The following is a 19,311-nucleotide window of genomic DNA, read 5'->3' as shown; positions in this document are numbered from 1 at the left end:
GCGGTATGCTTAATTGACATCATTTGGCAGGTGTGTGGGGTGGGTGATACATACATGTGGGTATGCGACACACTTTGGTGATTGGCAATCTGAAAGCAGATCTCTAGGTGCAGTGCTCAGTCCTCTCTTTCTATGAGGCTGCCCTCAGTCTAAAGGTGATCCTGATGGGCTCTCTCAAGGCAAGAGGCCAGACAGTGGAAGGCTGAGGACTCAAGTTTGGAGAAGGATGCTCAAAGCTGGGGTGGGGTGGAGGGTGGGGGACACAAGAAGAGGAATCTTCAGAGAGAAAAAGAGCTTCTGAAGACATTCAAGGAGACATACCATATTTTTTAGTTCCTGCAATAGAAATAGCTAAGATTCCATGATTAGCAGGTTTTAAGCACTTTACATACACAATTTCACTTAATCCTCACCTAGAAGGTAGGCATTGTAATGATGTGGTTTGAAGTGTTGGGGTTCAGAACCAAAGGTCATGAAAGAATTCTGAAAAAGAAAGTTTTCAGTGCAAAAAGGTGGTCTTATTAAAGCACTGGACCTGTGGGCAGAAAGAGCTGTACTCGGGTTGTGAGGAATGACTGATTATATACTTCGAAGTTAGGGAGGTAAGGACAAATGAAGTATCCAAAAGGATTTTCATTTGTTAAAGACTTATAGGGTCCTGGAGATCTGGCTATCGTCAAGCTAAGGTTGCTTTTGGCTTCTAGCAAAGTATTAACCTTAAGATGGAGACTTCGAGGAGGAATGGGATACTCTGCCTGCCTAAAGTATTTTATTTGTCAATGGGCTGCAGGTTAGAAGGTAACTTAATTTTATGTACATTTCTTTTGCCTTGTTTTCCACATCATTCCCCCCTGAACAATTTTGACCCTTAAATCTTTAAGGTTGTTGAGGGTGGAAGGTCTTCCCTTCTGTAACTTCTTCCTGCTGAGTAGGGGCACAGAGATGTCCCTACCTGTGGGTCAACATTGGTCAGGTGGGGAATTTCTATATAGGAGTTACTAAAGGCCAAGGTAGCCAATCCAAGGTAGATAACATATATAAACCTCCTTGAGTAGAAAGGATCATTTATCAGCTGGAAGTTACGTCCGTGAAGGAGTCTTGGCACCAGGCAGGGAGACATCAGAGAAGACAAGAAAATAAGGTTGATATTATTTGGAGAAAGGGAAGCCTGAATAAAAGACTTTTGATAGTTGCCCAAAATGTTCCTCTAGTCCAGGAGTTTAACCAATCACTAAAGGAAAGAGACCGATAGTTTAATGTGCCAATTTGAATATTTATAGCTTTTAGCAATCCTGCTACATGCTTGTGATATCTGGAATATATGTACAACATTCTGTTTTTATGATAGCACATGTTCCAGCCTGTGCAGTAGTTAAAATATCTAATGCCATTTGGAGAGTCATTTACGGCCTTAATTGTGTAGCAAGTGGCATTAGCCATCACCTGCTGTTTTGTTTAGCAAGCAGTCAGGTAATTAATAAGAGGCACCTTTATGGAAACAAAAGAAAAATATAAGTTGATGGGTAGAGCAAATTATAAACCCAGTGTCTGAGTCCTGAGTGCTGCCAGGGAGAAGATTTTTAGATGTCAAGCTCTAAACATCCTCAGATAGAGTGGAAACAGGTGGCTGAATAGTATGGGTTTTTCTGGTTTGTAATTCAAATGTCTCTGCTGATCCTTTTGAATGGCCCATATAAATGGGGGAAAGGAAAATGAGAAAGAAATGTACAACCATCATTTTCATTTAAAGAGAAGTCTGAAGTCTTCCACAGGTTCACAAGAATAAGAAGGCACCCTTAGCTGGCACACTGGATTCCTATGAGGAATGTAGAGGGTTGTTGTTGTTGTTGTTTGTTGTTGATTTTATTTTAGAGAGAGAGAGCACAAATTGGGGAGGGAGGCAGAGGGAGAAAGATGGAGTCTTGAGCAGGCTTCATGCTCAACTCAGAGCCTGATGTGGGGCATGATCCCTTGACCCTGGAATCATGATATGAACCGAAATCAAGAGTTGGATGTTCAACCAACTGGCTGAGCCACCCAAATGCCCCAGGCAGATACGGATTTAATTTTTGAGTCCACGAGGAATGTCCTTCTAATTTTATGGCTGTGGGAGTATGACCCAGTAGGGGCCTTTTCATTTCAGAATTAAATCTCCTGCTGTATTAGACTTTCAATTCTTTAAATAAACCTTGTCTCCTGGGTTTATATGGAGTGGGTTGCTAGTAACTGTCAGATCAGGTTTAGGGAGGATATAGTTTGCATATTCATTTAAAGAGATTTATGAATTAAAACCTGGCCTCAAGTAAATAATTTCAATTTTTTTTAACATTTATTTATTTTTGAGAGACATAGAGACAGAGCACAAGTGGGAGAGGGGCAGAGAGAGGGAAACACAGAATCCAAAGCAGGCTCTAGGCTCTGAGCTGTCAGCACAGAGCCTGACATGGGGCTTGAACCCACGAAAAGTGAATAATTTAATAAAACACTATAGTCTTTACCTACTGGTAGGTACCTATAGTGAGAAAAGGCTTTTCATATACAATGGTTGGGGAAATCCATCCCATTTTCCAGTTGTTCAAATAATTGTATGCCCGTGGGTCTTGTTATTATCCCCACAGAATAACAAGCAAGATGGTCCTATACATGGGCTATTTCTCTGAAGTTTACCTCCAGTTGTCCAGCATCAGTTTTTAGGGCTTTTAGGGAAAAGGCAGTTTTAGTTTTTAATGACTTTAAATTAAGAGAATGGAAGAAGATTGGAAACCTAACTCAGGGAGAGTCTTAGCCAAATATTTGAGGAAACCAGAAGAATTCAGCATCTAGTCTAGTTTATAATAAGTAGTATTAGAATTTAATATCTACGAAGATGTGTTATTGAAACCTAATTTTTCTCTGTAATTGCCCTCATTTCCAGAGATAGCCAAATAACTACTAATTCATTTGTAAAAACAAATCCAATTTTAACAAACTCGGCCTAATTACTTACACAAGCTCAGCAAGGATAGTGATTGATCATATGGATTTTTTAAAATCTGCTTTGTTGGAACGTTTTATAAGGAATCTCTAGATTTGAACTTTTGTAACCTCTCTAGGGCAGAAGCCAAGCCAAGTACTTGCCATCAGACATGCCTGCAATACCTGTAGATTTGGGTGAATTCCTCTTCATGAGGTCCCCATGCCAGGGGAAGTGACATTCTTTCCTCACGTGGTAAGGCTGCTGGGAACTCTGTAAGCAAGGCATCAGGCCAACATTTCCAAGGGGCTTTATTTCGCCACGTTTCATAAAGTCAACCCTAGTTCCTTAAAGCTGTCGGGTCATATCTGTCTATGCATGTCTCTTAAATAGGACATTCCAGCCAAAGCCTTGGGAAAATAACCAATATTTCCAATGGTGTCCTGTTACATAGTCTTATTGAACTTCTGCAAATAACTGTAGTTGCCATGAAGGAAAGAACCCTCACTGAGAGTTTTCGAATTTCAGAGGGTACAGGTAGGGAGAAAAGTTAAATGCTTTAATTTGTTCACCAATGAATACTTTATCACACTTCTGAAAGTCATAGATATCTTAAGAGAAAACTTCCTTAATCTGGAAGAGCAAGCATTAGAGAGCCGGCAATGTTTCAAACAAGAGTCGCAAAAACTAAAAACTATCATCATCTTCCTTAATTTACTTAAAGTTACTAATTCTTGTTCAGTTTGAATGCAGCTTTTTAGTTAGTTCTCGAAATTCTTACCAATTTTAGTTTTATGATTTTAAAGATATCAAAAACCTGTATTTGTCCAAAGCCCTTTCTATGAGTCTCCTTGAAGATGAAACATGTTTTGCAAGAGAATAAGAACAAGAACTATAAATGACAAAAGACTCAACAATCGGAATGGTTAAAGATTTGATTAGAGTTCATTACAGCTGGCAAGGAAATCCAGTTATTTCTGTGACACAGAGCTCTTCAATAATTAGAATATTAAGTAATAGTCTTATACCAGAACATATTAAAACATATTAAAACTTTAGGAATTTCATCTCTGGAATAGTTATCGCATTTACCCAAACAATACCTAAGGCTTATTATTTGTTTAACAATGCTTCCAGAGTCACTTAACATACCAAAGAAAAAGGCCTAATTAGCCAAAAAGATTTCATTGACAGTTTAAATACTGGGACGTGTGTTAAAAAACCTCAGAAAGTTATAAAGCACATGCCTAAATAAGACCACAGGTCATTACAAAATTTAACACTTAATTATTAAAAAAAAACTTTTTTAACGTTTATTTACTTTTGAGAGAGAGACAGAGTGCAAATGTGGGAGAGGAAGAGAGTGAAGGAGACATAGAATCCGAAGTAGGCTCCAGGCTCTGAGCTGTCAGCACGGAGCTTGATGTGGGGCCCCAACTCACGGACTGTGAGATCATTACCTGAGCCGAAGTTGGACACTTGACCGACTGAGCCACCCAAGCCCCCCAAAACTTAATTATTTATTTAACCAAGGTGGCAATACGAGATTCCAAAGGCAAACGTGTCTGGTTATATAGTTGTTAGCAAAACTCAGCTCCTATGGTATTGAGAAGTTTTAACTGTGTAATCAAAGACCTGATAAAGACAAAACATAAAAGTTTTGATTTTCTGGGCAGACAGAAGAGAAAAAATAAAAACTTGTTGTTTACATTTTCTTATCAAGAGCAGATCAACAATCCAAGAAAACTTTGTCTTTTGAACAAAGAGAAAAGAAGAATTTCAACCTTATACCTATATACTTTTAAAATCCATTAATTTCAACCCGAGTCCTGACCACATATAAAATTCCTTTGCAAAGATTTCCCTCCATAAACCTTCTACAGTAACTTTTAAAATTCATAGTTGCTTCCCTTATTTCCATCAGTCTCAAAGACATTTAGCAGAAGAATTTTAACTCTTAGAAGCCCAAGTCTCCAGTGAAAACTAAGTAGTAACCAATTGTGAACTGTTACACCAGAATTCTTTAGACGGCAAATTTGTGAATCTATTAAGCACAAGACATGTTTTCCGACGGACCCAAATATTCTTAGTTTCTCTGCAGTAGGAAACCAAAAGCACAAACCTATTTTTAGTAATCAGTTCTTCAGCACTCCATCCTATTTGGAAAAGCTTGGATGTCCAATGAATTCAATTCCATTTCATCATCCCAGCAAAACTTTATAAAGTTTCGGGTTACTAATGACTTTGAAAGCTATCTTAACAATTACCCAAGAAAACTTGGAGACAGACAAAGTTAACCATCATTTTAAGTCATCTTTTTGCTGACAAATGGCAAGAGAGATAACACGAGCTTATTTGCCCTTCAGTAAACCTAGGTAGCATTAAAAGTTTCAATTAGTTTCAATACTGAATTATGTTCCCCCTGAGTCCACTTAAAAGTCAATCAATTTGTTCCCCATTGTTAATTTTTACCTGGGACACAGGTGGAGAAATCTGAAGTGGGCAGTGTAAGTCCAATGGGGGTCTCTGCCCTCCTTGACAGCGAGGGGAGGAGAAGGAACCAATGGCGCTGGAGGCGCCCGAGATGCTACTGGAGCCAGTCGTGAAGGCTGTGCATGAAGGTGGTGCAGAAACAGGAGGAGGGGGAAGGCAGAAGAGCCTTCCACTAAAGTGGAGGTCGGCAGTCCACGTCAGGCCAGAGAAGACCGGGAACTTCCTTGAAATTAAAGGCATTTTGGCAGCTGTTTGGGAATAGTCCTTAAAGTCCCCAGCCCAAGATAGACTTACCAGAGACAGTTGGTTCCAATTATAGCCATTAACCTGGGGAATGAAGGAGGGAGAAGCCCCCACATCTATTAGGAGGAGAAACAGAGAGAGACTCAGTGTTTCTTTTGTCAGGGATGGCCTGTGTTTCCTCCAGCAACCTGGGTTTATTCGGAGAAGGCTTATTTAGACAATTATCATCCAGTGTATCAGGAGGGGGTTTACTGGCCAAACACATTCTGCAAGAGGCTGTTAAGCAGGGTCCTCATTTAGGGCCGTGTGGGTCTGGACCTAGGGGTACTTCTATCCATTTCCCCGGTTTCCCACAGGAGAGATCTAACTTAGAGGTCACACTAAGGCCATGCAGTGTTACAGATCAGTCCTTTCTTAAATTTTGCAATCTGAATTGTTTCCAGGGGGTTAAAAGGCATTCCAAAGGAGAGTCCTTGGGAACTGAAGAGAGAAGATCCGTTATCAAAAATCCCCTCTGATTCCCAGGTGGCGTCCCACACAGTAAATGCCATAGGTCCCTGTTGTCAAAGCGACCCAAGGTGTCCCTTGAACAAAACTGCTGTGATCACCACCTTGCTATAAAGTCCCCGTAGGAAGGATGCTAGCATCCCTCTGCTTCCTCATCAAATCCTACACTACAAACAGGTGCCAGTGAATGGACTAAAATACCCTACCTTGCTGTGAAGGCCTTCAAGAACCCACCGTTTTTAACCCATGGAAAACATTAGAAAGGTTTTGACAAGGGGAAATTACCCAATTCTGTAGTTTAAGTAGTTGGTAGAGGACATTGATGGAAAACAGCAGAGACAGAAATCCATCACGGTCTAAGCGACATTCCAACACAAGTAATCTTTATAGCCAACTTCTCTAGGAAATGGTCCTAGTTGGGCTTTCATTGAATTGGGTACTGGTTTCAGCTGGCTCTGAGTGGAGTGCTCGCATCCAGAAGAGGCTAGACCAGGGGATCCCTTTAGACCAATGAGAGGAAGCTTCACACAGGAGTCTTAAGATCAGCAGCTGTGCTAGTCATTAGGTGGCTGTCCTGTGCCCAAGACAGACAGACAACTTTGTATAAGGACAGGAATAAAGAAAAGCCCTCAAGTTTCTGAGTCTTATTACCGTTCCTGCCTGGGTACTAACTTCCAGCCCAAAGGTAGGCTTTCTCCTCCTGGTAGGGTAGCCATGGGCTAGAGGATCGCAGCCTGAGCAATCGACATGAGAATGTCCCAATAAGACCATACTCCTTGAAAAGCCGGATAGGAGAGCAAAGGGAGGAGAGAGGAAGGACTCGCCAAGTTTGCCCCGAGGCTCAGAGTCCAGGTGAAAAGACTCAAAGCCCCACGTCAGGGCCCCAAAATGACGTGGAAAATTGTTGAAGGCCTGGAGGCCTGGATGTTGGCAAGCCAAGGTTGTTTTTGCCTCTGGCGAAGCATTAACATCAACATTGAGAGTTTCTGGGGGAATAGTTTATTTTGCCTGCCTGATGTATTCGTCAATGGGCTGCAGGTTATAAGGAAATTCAATTTTATGTACGTTTCTTTTGCCTTTGTTCCCCACATCAGTAATATTCCCATCCTGTAGGGAGAAAGCTGAGCCTCAGAGAAGTTGGGAAATTTCCCAAGTCACAGAGGTGGTATGAGTCAGAGATGGGATTTGGATCCAAGTGACCTCAACAATTTCATTGTGTATAGCCCCAAAGTGGCAGCTAGTGGGTGTCAAAAGTGGCAGATGAGTTGACAAACTTCTGGTGGCTTTGTCGCCAGTAAAGAGAGCCTTGAGGACTCTGCACAGGGTACTCACAAGAATGGTTAGAAAGTCCATGAGGTGTTTAGAGAGGAAGAGGAGAGGAAAAGGAATCCCTCACCTTGGAGAAAGCCGAGACAGGGAGAGGTAGCTGGAGGAACAATAGTTCACACAAACATGTTTTTCAAGACCCAGAAGCCTCGGGAGTAATTGTCAGAGTAATCATTTCTTTAAGTGTGGTATTGTGCTTTCATGAAAAGTAATGAGCAATTGAAATCCTTTTGCATTTCGGTGGGTATAATTGGATTTCACTGGCTTACATTTCACAGTCAGGCTCCCCCACAGACCCAATATCCCATATCCAGGAGTCACTCAAGCTGGTAAACTAAGGATCATCCCCATAGCAATCCCAGAGCAATCCCACACTTTGCAGGAGGGAATGTGAGGTTCTGCATCCTTTGTGGAAAGTAATCTGGCAGTAGGTATTAAAATTCAGAATGCATGTGCCTTTTGACCACGCAGCCACACTGTAGAGGCTGCCTGCAGACGTAAAACGCTAAAATACAAAAGGATGTGTTATGCAAGACTGTTTATGGCAGCGTCACTGAAATGGTGAAATCTAGGAATGACTGGAAAGTCCTTTGATAGAGAAGTGGTTGCCTAAAAGCTGTTCAATGGGAAATTTCTGCTGCTCTGGTTTAAATCTATAGCCATTGACTTTCGGAGGCAGGTCTGTGATTTATTACTCAGCAAACAAACAAGCAAATCTTTGGAAATCCTGTATAGTATGATCCTTTGGGCATTTTGTTCCTGGTAAAATAAGATTAAACCAAAGCCTTTTTTTTTAAATTAAAAAAAAATGTGTATTTATTTTTGAGAGAGAGAGAGAGAGAATGTGAGCAGGGGAAGGGCAGAGAGAGAGGAAGACACAGAATCTGAAGCAGCCTCCAGGCTCCAAGCTGTCAGCACACAGCCCCGTGGGGGGCTTGTACTCATGAACTGTGAGATCATGACCTGAGCCGAAGTCGGACGCTTAACTGACTGAGTCACCCAGGCACCCCCAAAGCCTTTTTTAAAAGTTTGTTTATTTCTGACACACACAGAGAGAGAGAGAGAGAGAGATTGATTGATTGAGAGTGCAAGGGAGTAGGGGAGGGGCAGAGAGAGAGTGGGAGAGAGAACCCCAAGTAGGCTCTGCATTGTCAGCTCAGAGCCAAACGCAGGGCTCAAACTCAAACCGTGAGATCATTACCTGATCTGAAATCAAGAGTTGGACATTCAACTCACTGAGTCCCCCAAGCGGCCCTATGTGTGTACATGTTTGTATAAACAAGGAAAGAATGTAGAAAGACACACAAAACTCTAAGTTACCTTAGAAGAGATTAATTTTAAAAACATATACATTGGGGCGCCTGGGTGGCTCAGCCGGTTAAGCGTCCGACTTCAGCTCAGGTCACAATCTCGCGGTCCGCGAGTTCGAGCCCGTGTTCGGCTCTGGACTGATGGCTCAGAGCCTGGAGCCTGCTTCCGATTCTGTGTCTCCCTCTCTCTTTGCCCCTCCCCCGTTCATGCTCTGTCTCTCTCTGTCTCAAAAACAAATAAACGTTAAAAAACATTAAAAAAAAAACATATACATTTCATTATTTACTTTATTTTACATAATGAACAGGCATTGCTATAATATTTTAAAGTAAAGGTATATATAATTAAATTGTATATAATAAGCACCCATTGTTTCTATATCAAATATGTTTATATATTTAATTACATATAATTTATATGCTAAAATTTAAATGCATAAGTTATATATTGTTTAAAATTATATTTATTAAATAGATAGGATGATAGTTAACATTGTGTATTTAATTTTATACATAGAAGTTGGTATTGCTTCTATATTAAAAAATTATACATAAATGTATATACACATGTTCATACATATTATATATATTGTATACATTATATTTTATATTGTATATAATAATCATGAAAACAGATGTAATAGAATGTTTGTGGCAACACTATTTGTAAGACCCCCAAATTGGAAACAACTCAAATGCCCATCACAGTATAATGGATAATTTATGGCATATTTACACAATGGAAAACCACAACGAGAATGACCACACAATACATGGATGAATCTCAGAATGTACTGTGTGATTCCATTTACATAATGTCCAATGCCAGGCAAAACTGCTCCATTCTGGTCATTGGGACAGAGGATCCTGGGAAGGGGGTTGGGAGTGGAGGCTCCGAGGCTGGCTTGTTTTCTCTTCCTGCTGCTGGTTACACAGGCTATTCAGCTTGTGGAAACCTAGACATGTGTGTACTTTTCCATACGAATGCTGAGAAGTGTATTACATACCATTATAAAGCTCATTTAAAAAAAAGCCATTTGGGAATGCCTGTCTTTCCAACAGAAGCCAGTTCACAAGGGCCTGCTTCCCTGGTAGGGTCGGACACGTCCAGTCTGGCCTCCCCAGAATCTGAGCCTCCCTTCTTGCATCACAGGTATCGCGGGCACGAGTGAAATGTGGGACAAGCTGGAGCAGGACATCCTGGACAACCTTACCCCCGAAGTGCTAGAGGACTATGGGCAGGACTATATCCTTGAGCAACGGGATTATCTCAAGTTCACCAGCAGGTGTAGCAACATTGATATGTCCCCTGTGCTCCTGGACATCCGGCATGCCGTGTCTGCTAAGAGCCCCTTTGCCTTTTACTCGCCAGGGGCGATGGCTTATCCAATGCTCTGCTTTGTTTCATTTAGTCCTACTGGCATATTTGATTATTTTAGCAAAAAGTTGCATCACTTTAGAGGGAGCATGCCCAAGGCGCTAACTAAGCAGGCCTAACTGAAGAACAAGGCATGTAGGCAAATATGTGAGGAGTGTTAGTCTTGGAATGAAAGGGAAACCTGAACTTCCCATTAAAGTTGTGGTTTCCTACCTTGTATTTCCTGTGAAGTCTGTTGGTTGAATAGGAATTAATGCTGAGAAGGCTGGTGGCTAGAAATGACCCCCGTGACGAATGTGAATTGAGGGTCAGCCTGCTCTGCACACATACATTTCAGATATTCTCTCATCTAGTTCTCATTAGAGAACCATGGTAAGTATCTTCACCCCTAGTTAACAGGTAAGGGAATGAAGGATCAGAGAAGTTAAGTTGCCCATTCATTGTCACACAGCCAGCAAAAGGCAGTTCAAATTGAAATCCAGGCTGGATCCCACTGCCTGTCAGAGGAGGAAGACAAAGAGAGGACAGGAAAAATGAGATAGAGAAGGGAAAAAGAGGAAGAACTGGCAAGGGTCATAGTCAAATGGAGTTTTTCTCGCTGTGAATAGACAGCCTGCTGTAACTACTGTATTCAAGGTACTGGTTCAAGTGTGTAATCAGTGCTCTGTGCACCTCCTCTCCCTTCCTCTGTCTGGAGCCCTGGAGAAAATAGGATGAGGCTTCCCATCTCAAGCAGGCCCCAGTGGCCTTTTGGCAGACCCAGGGCATGTGAATGGCTGATTTAGTGTCCATAGTAACTATCACTTTCACCTTCCTCTGAGCATCCCAGGCTGGAAAAGCCAGCATCATTACCGAGAGAAATCAGCCAAAGGGAGCAAGCTCAGATACTAAGAGAGGTGGGGGTCAAGTTCACCTGCAGGGGGCAAAAGGGGAGGAGCTGGTGAACAGAAGGGACATAAAAGGAACTAGAAAAAATAGCAGCTTGACATGAGGGAAGCAGAAGTCCAGACATTATTCATTGCAAACCTCTCTTTGTCCCGTTTTCTGTCTAGAATGTGAAGTTTCTTTCTCTATTTTCCAACCTCCTGGAGATTTTAGGAGGATAAACTCACAATGCTCTGCAATTTTCCCCCAAACTAAAATAATAAATAACAAGATAGTGAGATAAACAGTTATGAAATTATTAATCTGATAAATTTTTAATGGCTATTCATGCCTGGTAGTCATTGCTTTACAGCAGAGCAGAAAGAAAGGAAAAAATAAAAATCAAAGTTTAACTGATGATGTCCAACATAGGCACTTTTTGGAGATGAGAGTCGTCAAGGCCAAAGCTTCCATTGGCTTGATTCGGATGTGGAGGGAGCAGAGGGTTTGTATAACCAGAGTTTGGAGGGGACCTAGGATTGTGTGTTTCACTAAAAGTCAGTGTTTTTTTCATAGCGATCCCTGAACCTCAGCATCAGCATCACCTGGGAACCTATTAGAAATGCAGATTCTCAGAAGCCAACCCAATCATATCTTAGGTTCCTATGGCTCCTGTAACAAATTATGGAAAACTTAGCAATTTGAAACAAAATACAGTAAAACCTTGGATTGTCAGCAACTTGTTCTGCGAGTGTTCCACAAGGTGAGCAAACATTTCTAATAAATTTTAACTTGATAAATGAGCCATGTCTTGCAATATGAGTACTAAGTGATGCCAAATGTCACACGATCACAACTGAGCCAGTATTTCTTGAAATTTGCTTTGATATACAAGTGCTTTGGATTACAAGCATGTTTCCGGAACGAATCATGCTCACAAACCAAGGTTTTACTGTGCGTTTACTATTTTACAGATCTGGAGGTCAGAATTCAGAAATGGTTCTTCCAGGGCTAAAATCAAGTTGTCGGCAAACCTGTGTTCCTTCTGGACGCTCTAGGAGAGAATTCATTTGTTGTTTCTTCCAGCTTCCAAAGACCTCCCATATTCCTTTGCATCGTTCCAACCTCTGCTTCCATGGTCTAGTCTCCTCTACCTCTGCCTTCCTATTATTAGGACGCTTGTGATGGCACTGGGCTCACACGTCATCCAGAATAATCTCCTCATCTCAAAATCTTTAACTTAATCACATCTGCAAAATCTCTTTTGCCACATGAGGTCACATATGGTTCCGGGGAATTGTGTGCCCTTATCATTACTAGAGGCAATTATTCTACGGACCATACCTACTGAACCTGAAATGCTGGGGGTGGGCCCAGCAACTTGTACTGAGCCTTCCAGGTGGTGCACACCCATGTTTGAGAACCAGTGCCCTAGGCCACAGAGTAAGCAGGCTGGGGGATATGTGGTCAGGCCACAGAAGGAGGGGGAAAGCTCTTTGAAGACAGTGGGGAAGAGCTGGAGATACCAGGTTAAGACCTGAGTGTGGGGCCTACTTTCTGTTCTGATGAAAATTCCATGAGGCATGGGGAGAAGGTGCTGGATAGAGATTGAGAGGGTCTGAGAATCCCAGATTGGAGAAGTTCCTGACTGGTTTCCCCCAGGAGGACCTTGGGATTACCTGGGATGGAAGTACAGTTACAAGGTGGTCGATTTAGCTACAGAGAGACTGACAGCCGCTTCCCACTATTCCAATCTTGACTCCCTTGGGCCTGGGTGACAATGGGGAGGTCTGGAAAAGTCACTGAGGCTCCTGGAGACAGTAGGCAAAAGAGCTAAGAATGAGCATCGGGATGCCCATGGGGCCAGTGAGGGGCTGTTATGCCCAGAATTCGTGATCCCCAAAGACCACCAGGGAGCCGAGTCCGATGCAAAAGCAAAGAGCCTTTATTCGAGCTAGCTTGAGCTCAATCCCCTACCTGCACCGACGCAGAGGTGAGATACCAGAGAGAGAGAGAGCGGGTTTCAAGAGCACAAAGGTTTTATAAGGATCATGGCCTTAGCCGATTGGCTGGGGAAGGGTCGTGGCCTCAGCCGATTGGCTGGGGAAGGATAGAACAATGGCTGCCAAGGTGTGGTCCCAGATCAGCTACTGAATCAGAAACTCTGGGGGTGGGGCTCAGCAATCTGTGTTTGAACAAGTCTTCCAGGAGATTCTGATGCACCTGAAGTTTAAGAACCACTGTGTCTGAGGGTCTCTAACATGTTTGGTCTCAGTATATACAGAACGTTTCTCACTGGTCACCTATTAACCATTGGCTGTCAGACTTGCTGTGCTGTATAAATACCTAGCCTCAAACACCATCCCCAGAGACTCTGATTTAATTGGTTTGGGGAGGGGTAAAATGCTCCCAGGTCATTCTAAGCCTGGACAGGGTTGAGGGCTCCTGCCTCTGGCCCCTACTTGAGAGAAGCCCTCCCTCTTCTACTCACACTTTCCATGCCTCTCACACTCCCCTTCCTCCCACCTTAGACTTCAGAAGAATGCATCAATCGGTAGCCTGCTTTCTTAGAAAACATAAGTTACTCAAGGGGAGGAGGCGTGGTCTGAGGTTTGAGTGGGAACTTCTTTCTGAGGCCATGTCAGGGACATAGTTACTAGTTGGCCGACCCAGGTGTGCTCTTTCAGGGCTGCTGTAGCAGAGGCCGCTGGATGGACAGCCTTGATGGGGCCAAAATGAGGATAAGAAATTCAATGGAGGCCAGTGAGTAAGTGATAATTCTGCCTCCCCAGTGCTGGACCAGCCTCTAGGAACCCAGATTCTGAGGATAAGAGAAGGAGAAGGGGGGAGAATTTCACATGCTACTGCACGTTCATTGGGAAGACCATGTTTTAAACCAGCAGAGATTGTTACCTGAAAGTATCAATAAGCATTCAAACCTATTTCTTTTCTTCCTTTCTTCCTTCCTTCCTTCCTTCCTTCCTTCCTTCCTTCCTTCCTTTAAGTAGGCTCCATGCCCAACATGGGCTTGAACTCATGACCCCAAGATCAAGAGTTGCACGCTCTACTGACTGAGCCAGCTGGGAGCCCCCAGACATATTTCATTTTTAGCACAATACCTGTAGTTTCTCAGAAAACAAGAGAGACAAGTATTACTTACAAAGTCTCTCCATGCCCTAGCTATGTTGGTATTCCTGGTTTACCACAAGAAACCACTTACAAGCTAATGGCAGAGGGAAGCCCCCAGTGCATCCACAGTTTGACCGGCATGATGAACAAAAAGTGAGATTTAACAACAGGACTCTTGGCAAAAAGCATTTCATTCTCCCAGCCCTGCCCTTCTGCTCAAGGGCAGGATACAAGGTACATGTAATACCTGGTCACATGATGTCACATGCAAATCGCCTACTCCCCTTTCTCTGTTCCTTTTCTGTATTTCCCCAATGCTGGCAGCAGGAAAGTAGGTGATCCTTACAACACAGCCAGGATAAGAGGAACGAATTAGGAAAATATCCTGTGAAAACATGATTTCTTTATTACACTGGGAGCTGATAAATGCCTAAATAAGCTTTACTATATTATTTGAATGGAACATTAAATTTCATCAGTTTCATTATACTGGTGATAAAGACCATGTTTTGGGAAGCTATTCTAGATGGTGTAATCCTGAGGAAGAATAATTCCATGCAAATAGCCCTGTGGGTTGTGGGATCTCCTGCCCAATGAAAGTCCCCCAATCAGCTCATACATAGTGGTCCACTCAGGGGCTTGGGACACCTGCTCTGGCTTGGCTCAAAATAAAGTGTTTCTCTACCCACGTGTATTGTAACTCAGTATTTCCCTCCAGGATCTCAGGCTTGGGGATGACCATGGCAGGATTGGATGGGTGTTTCTGAGACTGAGTTCAATACCCGGCTCAGAATTCCACAACAAGAGATAAGAATCAGGAGCGCCTGTGTGGCTGAGCATCTGACTCTTGATTTTGGCTCAGGTCATGATCTCAACGGCTTGTGAGATTGAACCCTGTGTTGGGCTCTGTGCTGACAGCGTGGAGCCTGCTTGGGATTCTGTATCTCCCTCTCTCTGCCCCTTCCCCACTTGCACTCTCTCTCTCTCTCTCAAAACAAATAAATTAAAAAAAAAAAGTTAAAAGAAAAAACATTTTTTTTCTATTAAAATTTCTTTTTGGGTTTTATCCCTGAAGTCTGTGAGTCTTACCCCTTTGAAATAAGGTGAAACAAAATGCTTGCTGAACTGCATGGTGCAAACCAAATATTTCAGTTGATCACTGGCAGTCCTAAACTACTGAAATGATATTTGGCTAGGACAACAGTTTAAGGCACATTGTGTCTAAGGTGATAAGACATTCTGTCCTGGATTATCATAAAACTTATTTACCGTCTTGCAAAATATAGAATGACTAAAGTAAAAATCTCAGCTTACCATGGGAAACAGGAAGCTTAATAAGTAAATTCAAGGCTTTTGTCCCAAATTATTTCTTACATTCAGGTTATTCCATTCATGTTGAGGGAGTTCCAATGACCTGGTAATTGCCCTACAAATTTTAACTTTATTTAAACTCTACTTTCTGTTTTTCCTCCTTTTTTCACACTAGATGATGATCCACTGACAGATATAATGTAATCTCTCTCGGTGTTGTCCAATATTCTCTCTCCTGACTATTCAAGGTGAATTCCATATACAGTAGGTCCTAACTTGAGACATAACTATTCTTTGGTCTGGGTATGATTTCTAGGTAAGATTTAAATGTTTGCACAAAAAATTTTTCACTGATAAACACAAAATTCATACTATGATCTTGAAAACCCACAGTAGAGTAAAACAGCTCTGAAAAATCATAAGGGGTTGGGGTCCCTGGGTGGCTCAGTTCGCGAGTGTACAACTTCAGCTCAGGTCATGATTTCATGGCATGTGAGTTCAAGCCCTGCTTCAGGCTCTCTGCTGTTAACATGGAGCCCTTTTTGGATCATCTATCTCCCTCTCTCTCTCTGCCCCTCCTCACTCACTTTCTCTCTCTCTCTCTCTCTCTCTCTGTCTCTAAAAAATAGACACTTGAAAAAAATCATAAGAAGTCTAGGCCAATACATGTCATTGCCCTTGTAATGTTGGATATTTTTTGGAGATGTGTGCTGCCCAGACTCTACTTACCTTCCTATTTGGAAGTCATTCCCCACATGTGACATCTTGGTGGAAAGCAACGCTACAGAAGCCAGAAGATCTAAATCCTGCCTCTGCCCACATCTCAGCCTTTAGGATTTGAGCATAATGCATAAATGTTATGACCTTCCTAGGACATGGCATATGGAGGGTGCATATCAACAACAATGATAGTTGTTGTTACTGTTGCTTAGCTCTTTGGAGACATTTGGTCCCATTCATCAATTTTTCTTAAAAAATTTTTTTTATTACATTTATTTATTTTTGAGAGACAGAGTGAGACAGAGTGTGAGCGGGGGAGGGGCAGAGAGAGAAGGAGACACAGAATCCGAAGCAGGCTCCAGGCTCTGAGCAAGCGTTCAGCACAGAGCCCAGCGCGGGGCTCGAACCCACAAACTATGAGATCATGACCTGAGCTGAAGTTGGACACTTAACCGACTGAGCCACCCAGGCGCCCCACCAGTGATCAATTTTTCAGTTCTGGTGCTCCAGCCTTTCCTTGAGTATGTGAAAACTCCCATTTTGTTTTTTAATTTCTTTAATGTTTATTTTGAGAGAGAGAGAGACAGAGTGTGTGTGTGGGAGAGGGCAGAGAGAGAGGGAGAGAGAGAATCCCAAGCAGGCTCCTCATTTTCAGCATGCAGCCCAATGCAGAGCTTGATCCCATACACCATGAGATCATGACCTGAGCCGAAATCAAGAGTTGGATGCTTAACCTCATAACCTGAGACAAAATTAGGATTTGGATGCCTAACCAACTGAGTCATGCTGGTACCCCTCCCATTTTGTTAAAAGACAGAACTCAGATTCTGTTGCTTGCAACCATGAGAATTCTAATTTACATCCTACTCCTCACCACAATGTTTTCTATTTAAAAAAAAATTTTTTTTTAATGTTTATTTTTGAGAGAGAGAGAGAGAGAGGGCAGCGAGGGGCAGAAAGAGGGAGACAGAGAACTCAAAGCAGGATCCAGGCTCTTAGCTGTCAGTACAGAGCCAGATGTGGGGCTCAAACCCACAAACCATGAGATCATGATCTGAGACAAAGTCAGACGCTTAAGTGACTGAGCCACCCAGGTGTTCCCACTGTACTCCCTCTGCAGTGTTTTCCAAGACCCACTTCCAATACACATCTTCATGCGTTGTCAGGGTGAATGGCACCAAGAAGGATGTACCATTTGCAAAGAGGGATGGCATGTACATTTCCCCCATACACCACACCAGTCGCTCCCTCCTCCTCTCCTGCTCTGTCTGGGGCTCTCTCCCACCTGCAGAACCGCAGCAGGATGAGGCCTCAGGTAGGTCCTGGATTCCCATCTCTTCTTTTTGGTTCCTATTGAGAAATAGCTTTATAATCCCCAGCTGGAAAGTGTCAGGCTGTGATATAAGGGGTGAGATTATGATGTGACCTGGGCAGGTTGGGAAGGATGAAAGGAAGAGGCAGTTGGAGGGGGCCCTTTTCCAGGGAGGGTTATACAAAGAGCTGGTGGCTCTACTTGTGTCTCTCTGCTTTAAGATGAAAGGACCACTCTCCCTTCCCCTTGCACAGTGATTTGCTTTTGTTTCATGTTTGGAATACTGGTTGATATGGCTTCAAATATGTCACGTTCTTGGTGCCTGAGTGGCCAGGTGGTATGCTGTGGGCATTTTGGATTCGCATAGGATTATGGGCTCTATGTGTCCCCTCAAAATCCTTCTGTTTCAATCCTAACCACCAATGTGATAGTATTAGGTGGAGACTTTGGGAGGTAATTATCCCTTGTGATGGAATCTGTGCCCATCCGGGAAGAGTAGGGAGAGAGCTTACTTTTTTCTCTTGCCAGTGAGAAGGTGGCCATCTGCAAACCATGAAGGAAACTTTCTCCAGACCGGATCTGCAAGCACCTTGATCTTGGACTTCTCAGGCTCAAGAACCATGAGAAATAAACGTTTGTCATTTGGTGGCTCAGCCTGAGGTATTTGTTATAGCAGCCCAAAGTGACTAAAACACACTGACTTGAGTTCAAACTGTGAGCCTGCTGTTAAACAGTTGAATGATCTTAAGCAAGCTGTTAAACTCCTCTGCATCTTAGGGTCAATTTTTTCTTTTTACTCTAGAAATAGGGGCAATGGTAATATTAATCTCATACAGTTGTTGTGATGATTAAATAGGATAATAATGCAAAGGATTTAGCCCGTGCCTGGCATTTAACAAGGGCCTATAAATGGAGTGATAGTAAGTGTTTCCTCCTTGCCATGGGAGAGCATTTGCTATGGACAAAGGTCACACTGGTGTGTCCTTTCTTGCTGGAGGTCAGATGTTGGGAACACCAATATGGCTCTGCATTTTTGCAGCCATAAGTTTCAGAACGTTCTGATCCAAACAGGGGATTTCACTGCCAATTGGCTAATGTTTGTCCCTTCCACAAGAACACAACAAGTCTTTCATGGACAAACAATGAAGTTTATACCTCCCACTCTTCCTGATAAGAATCCCTACTGCCTTCCCTTTTTTTTTTTTTTAAAGCTGATAATCATCTATGGCTTTCTATGTGCAGGAGCTCTGTTGAACAACTTACTTGGATTACCAAATAAATCCTCCCATTTACCCTGAAAAATGTACTATTATCATCTCCTTTTTTAAAGATTAAATAAAAATTTTTGTTTAAAAATTTTTAAGTAATCTCTCCACCTGATGTGGGGGTCAAACTTACAACCCTGAGATCAAGAGTAACATGCTTCACCGACTGAGTCAGCCAGGGACTCCTATTATCTCCATTTATTGATAAGAAACTAGGCTTACTGGGGCACCTGAGTGGCTCAGTTGGTTGAGCATCCAACTTCGGCTCAGGCCATAATCTCATGGTTCGTGAGTTCAAGCCCCACATCTGGCTTGCTGCTGTCAGTGCAGAGCCCTTTTTGGATCCTCTGTCCCCCTCTCTCTGCCCCTCCCCTGCTTGTGCTCTCTCAAAAATAAATAAACATTAAAAAAAATAAAAGAAAGTAAGGAACTAGGCTTACAAAGTGAGGTTGCCCAAAGTCACATTTCAAAGCTATTACGTAGTAGAACTGAGTTGTTTT

At 42.6% G+C, this 19,311-nt stretch overlaps 1 protein-coding gene across 3 annotated transcripts in view; it reads left to right on the top strand.

The window, feature by feature from the left end:
- The window catches only part of HSD17B2 (hydroxysteroid 17-beta dehydrogenase 2), a 99,734-nt gene extending 80,844 nt beyond the window's left edge, over nucleotides 1–18,890 (top strand). For 2 of the 3 annotated variants that reach the window (XM_030297206.1, XM_030297205.1), the window contains one exon: nucleotides 9,986–10,429. In XM_030297206.1, coding sequence (XP_030153066.1) covers nucleotides 9,986–10,329 — 344 coding nt within the window. In that variant the 3' untranslated portion in view covers nucleotides 10,330–10,429. Of the gene's footprint in view, nucleotides 1–9,985; nucleotides 10,430–18,074 lie in introns of those variants that run through there. The other variant, XM_030297207.1, reaches the window with a different exon arrangement.
- Nucleotides 18,891–19,311: the final 421 nt, after the last annotated feature.

This window comes from Lynx canadensis, chromosome E2, assembly GCF_007474595.2.
Source record: "Lynx canadensis isolate LIC74 chromosome E2, mLynCan4.pri.v2, whole genome shotgun sequence".
NCBI lineage: Eukaryota > Metazoa > Chordata > Mammalia > Carnivora > Felidae > Lynx > Lynx canadensis.
Note: the sequence above shows the minus strand (reverse complement) of the source record. Positions and strands in the feature narration are given on the sequence as shown.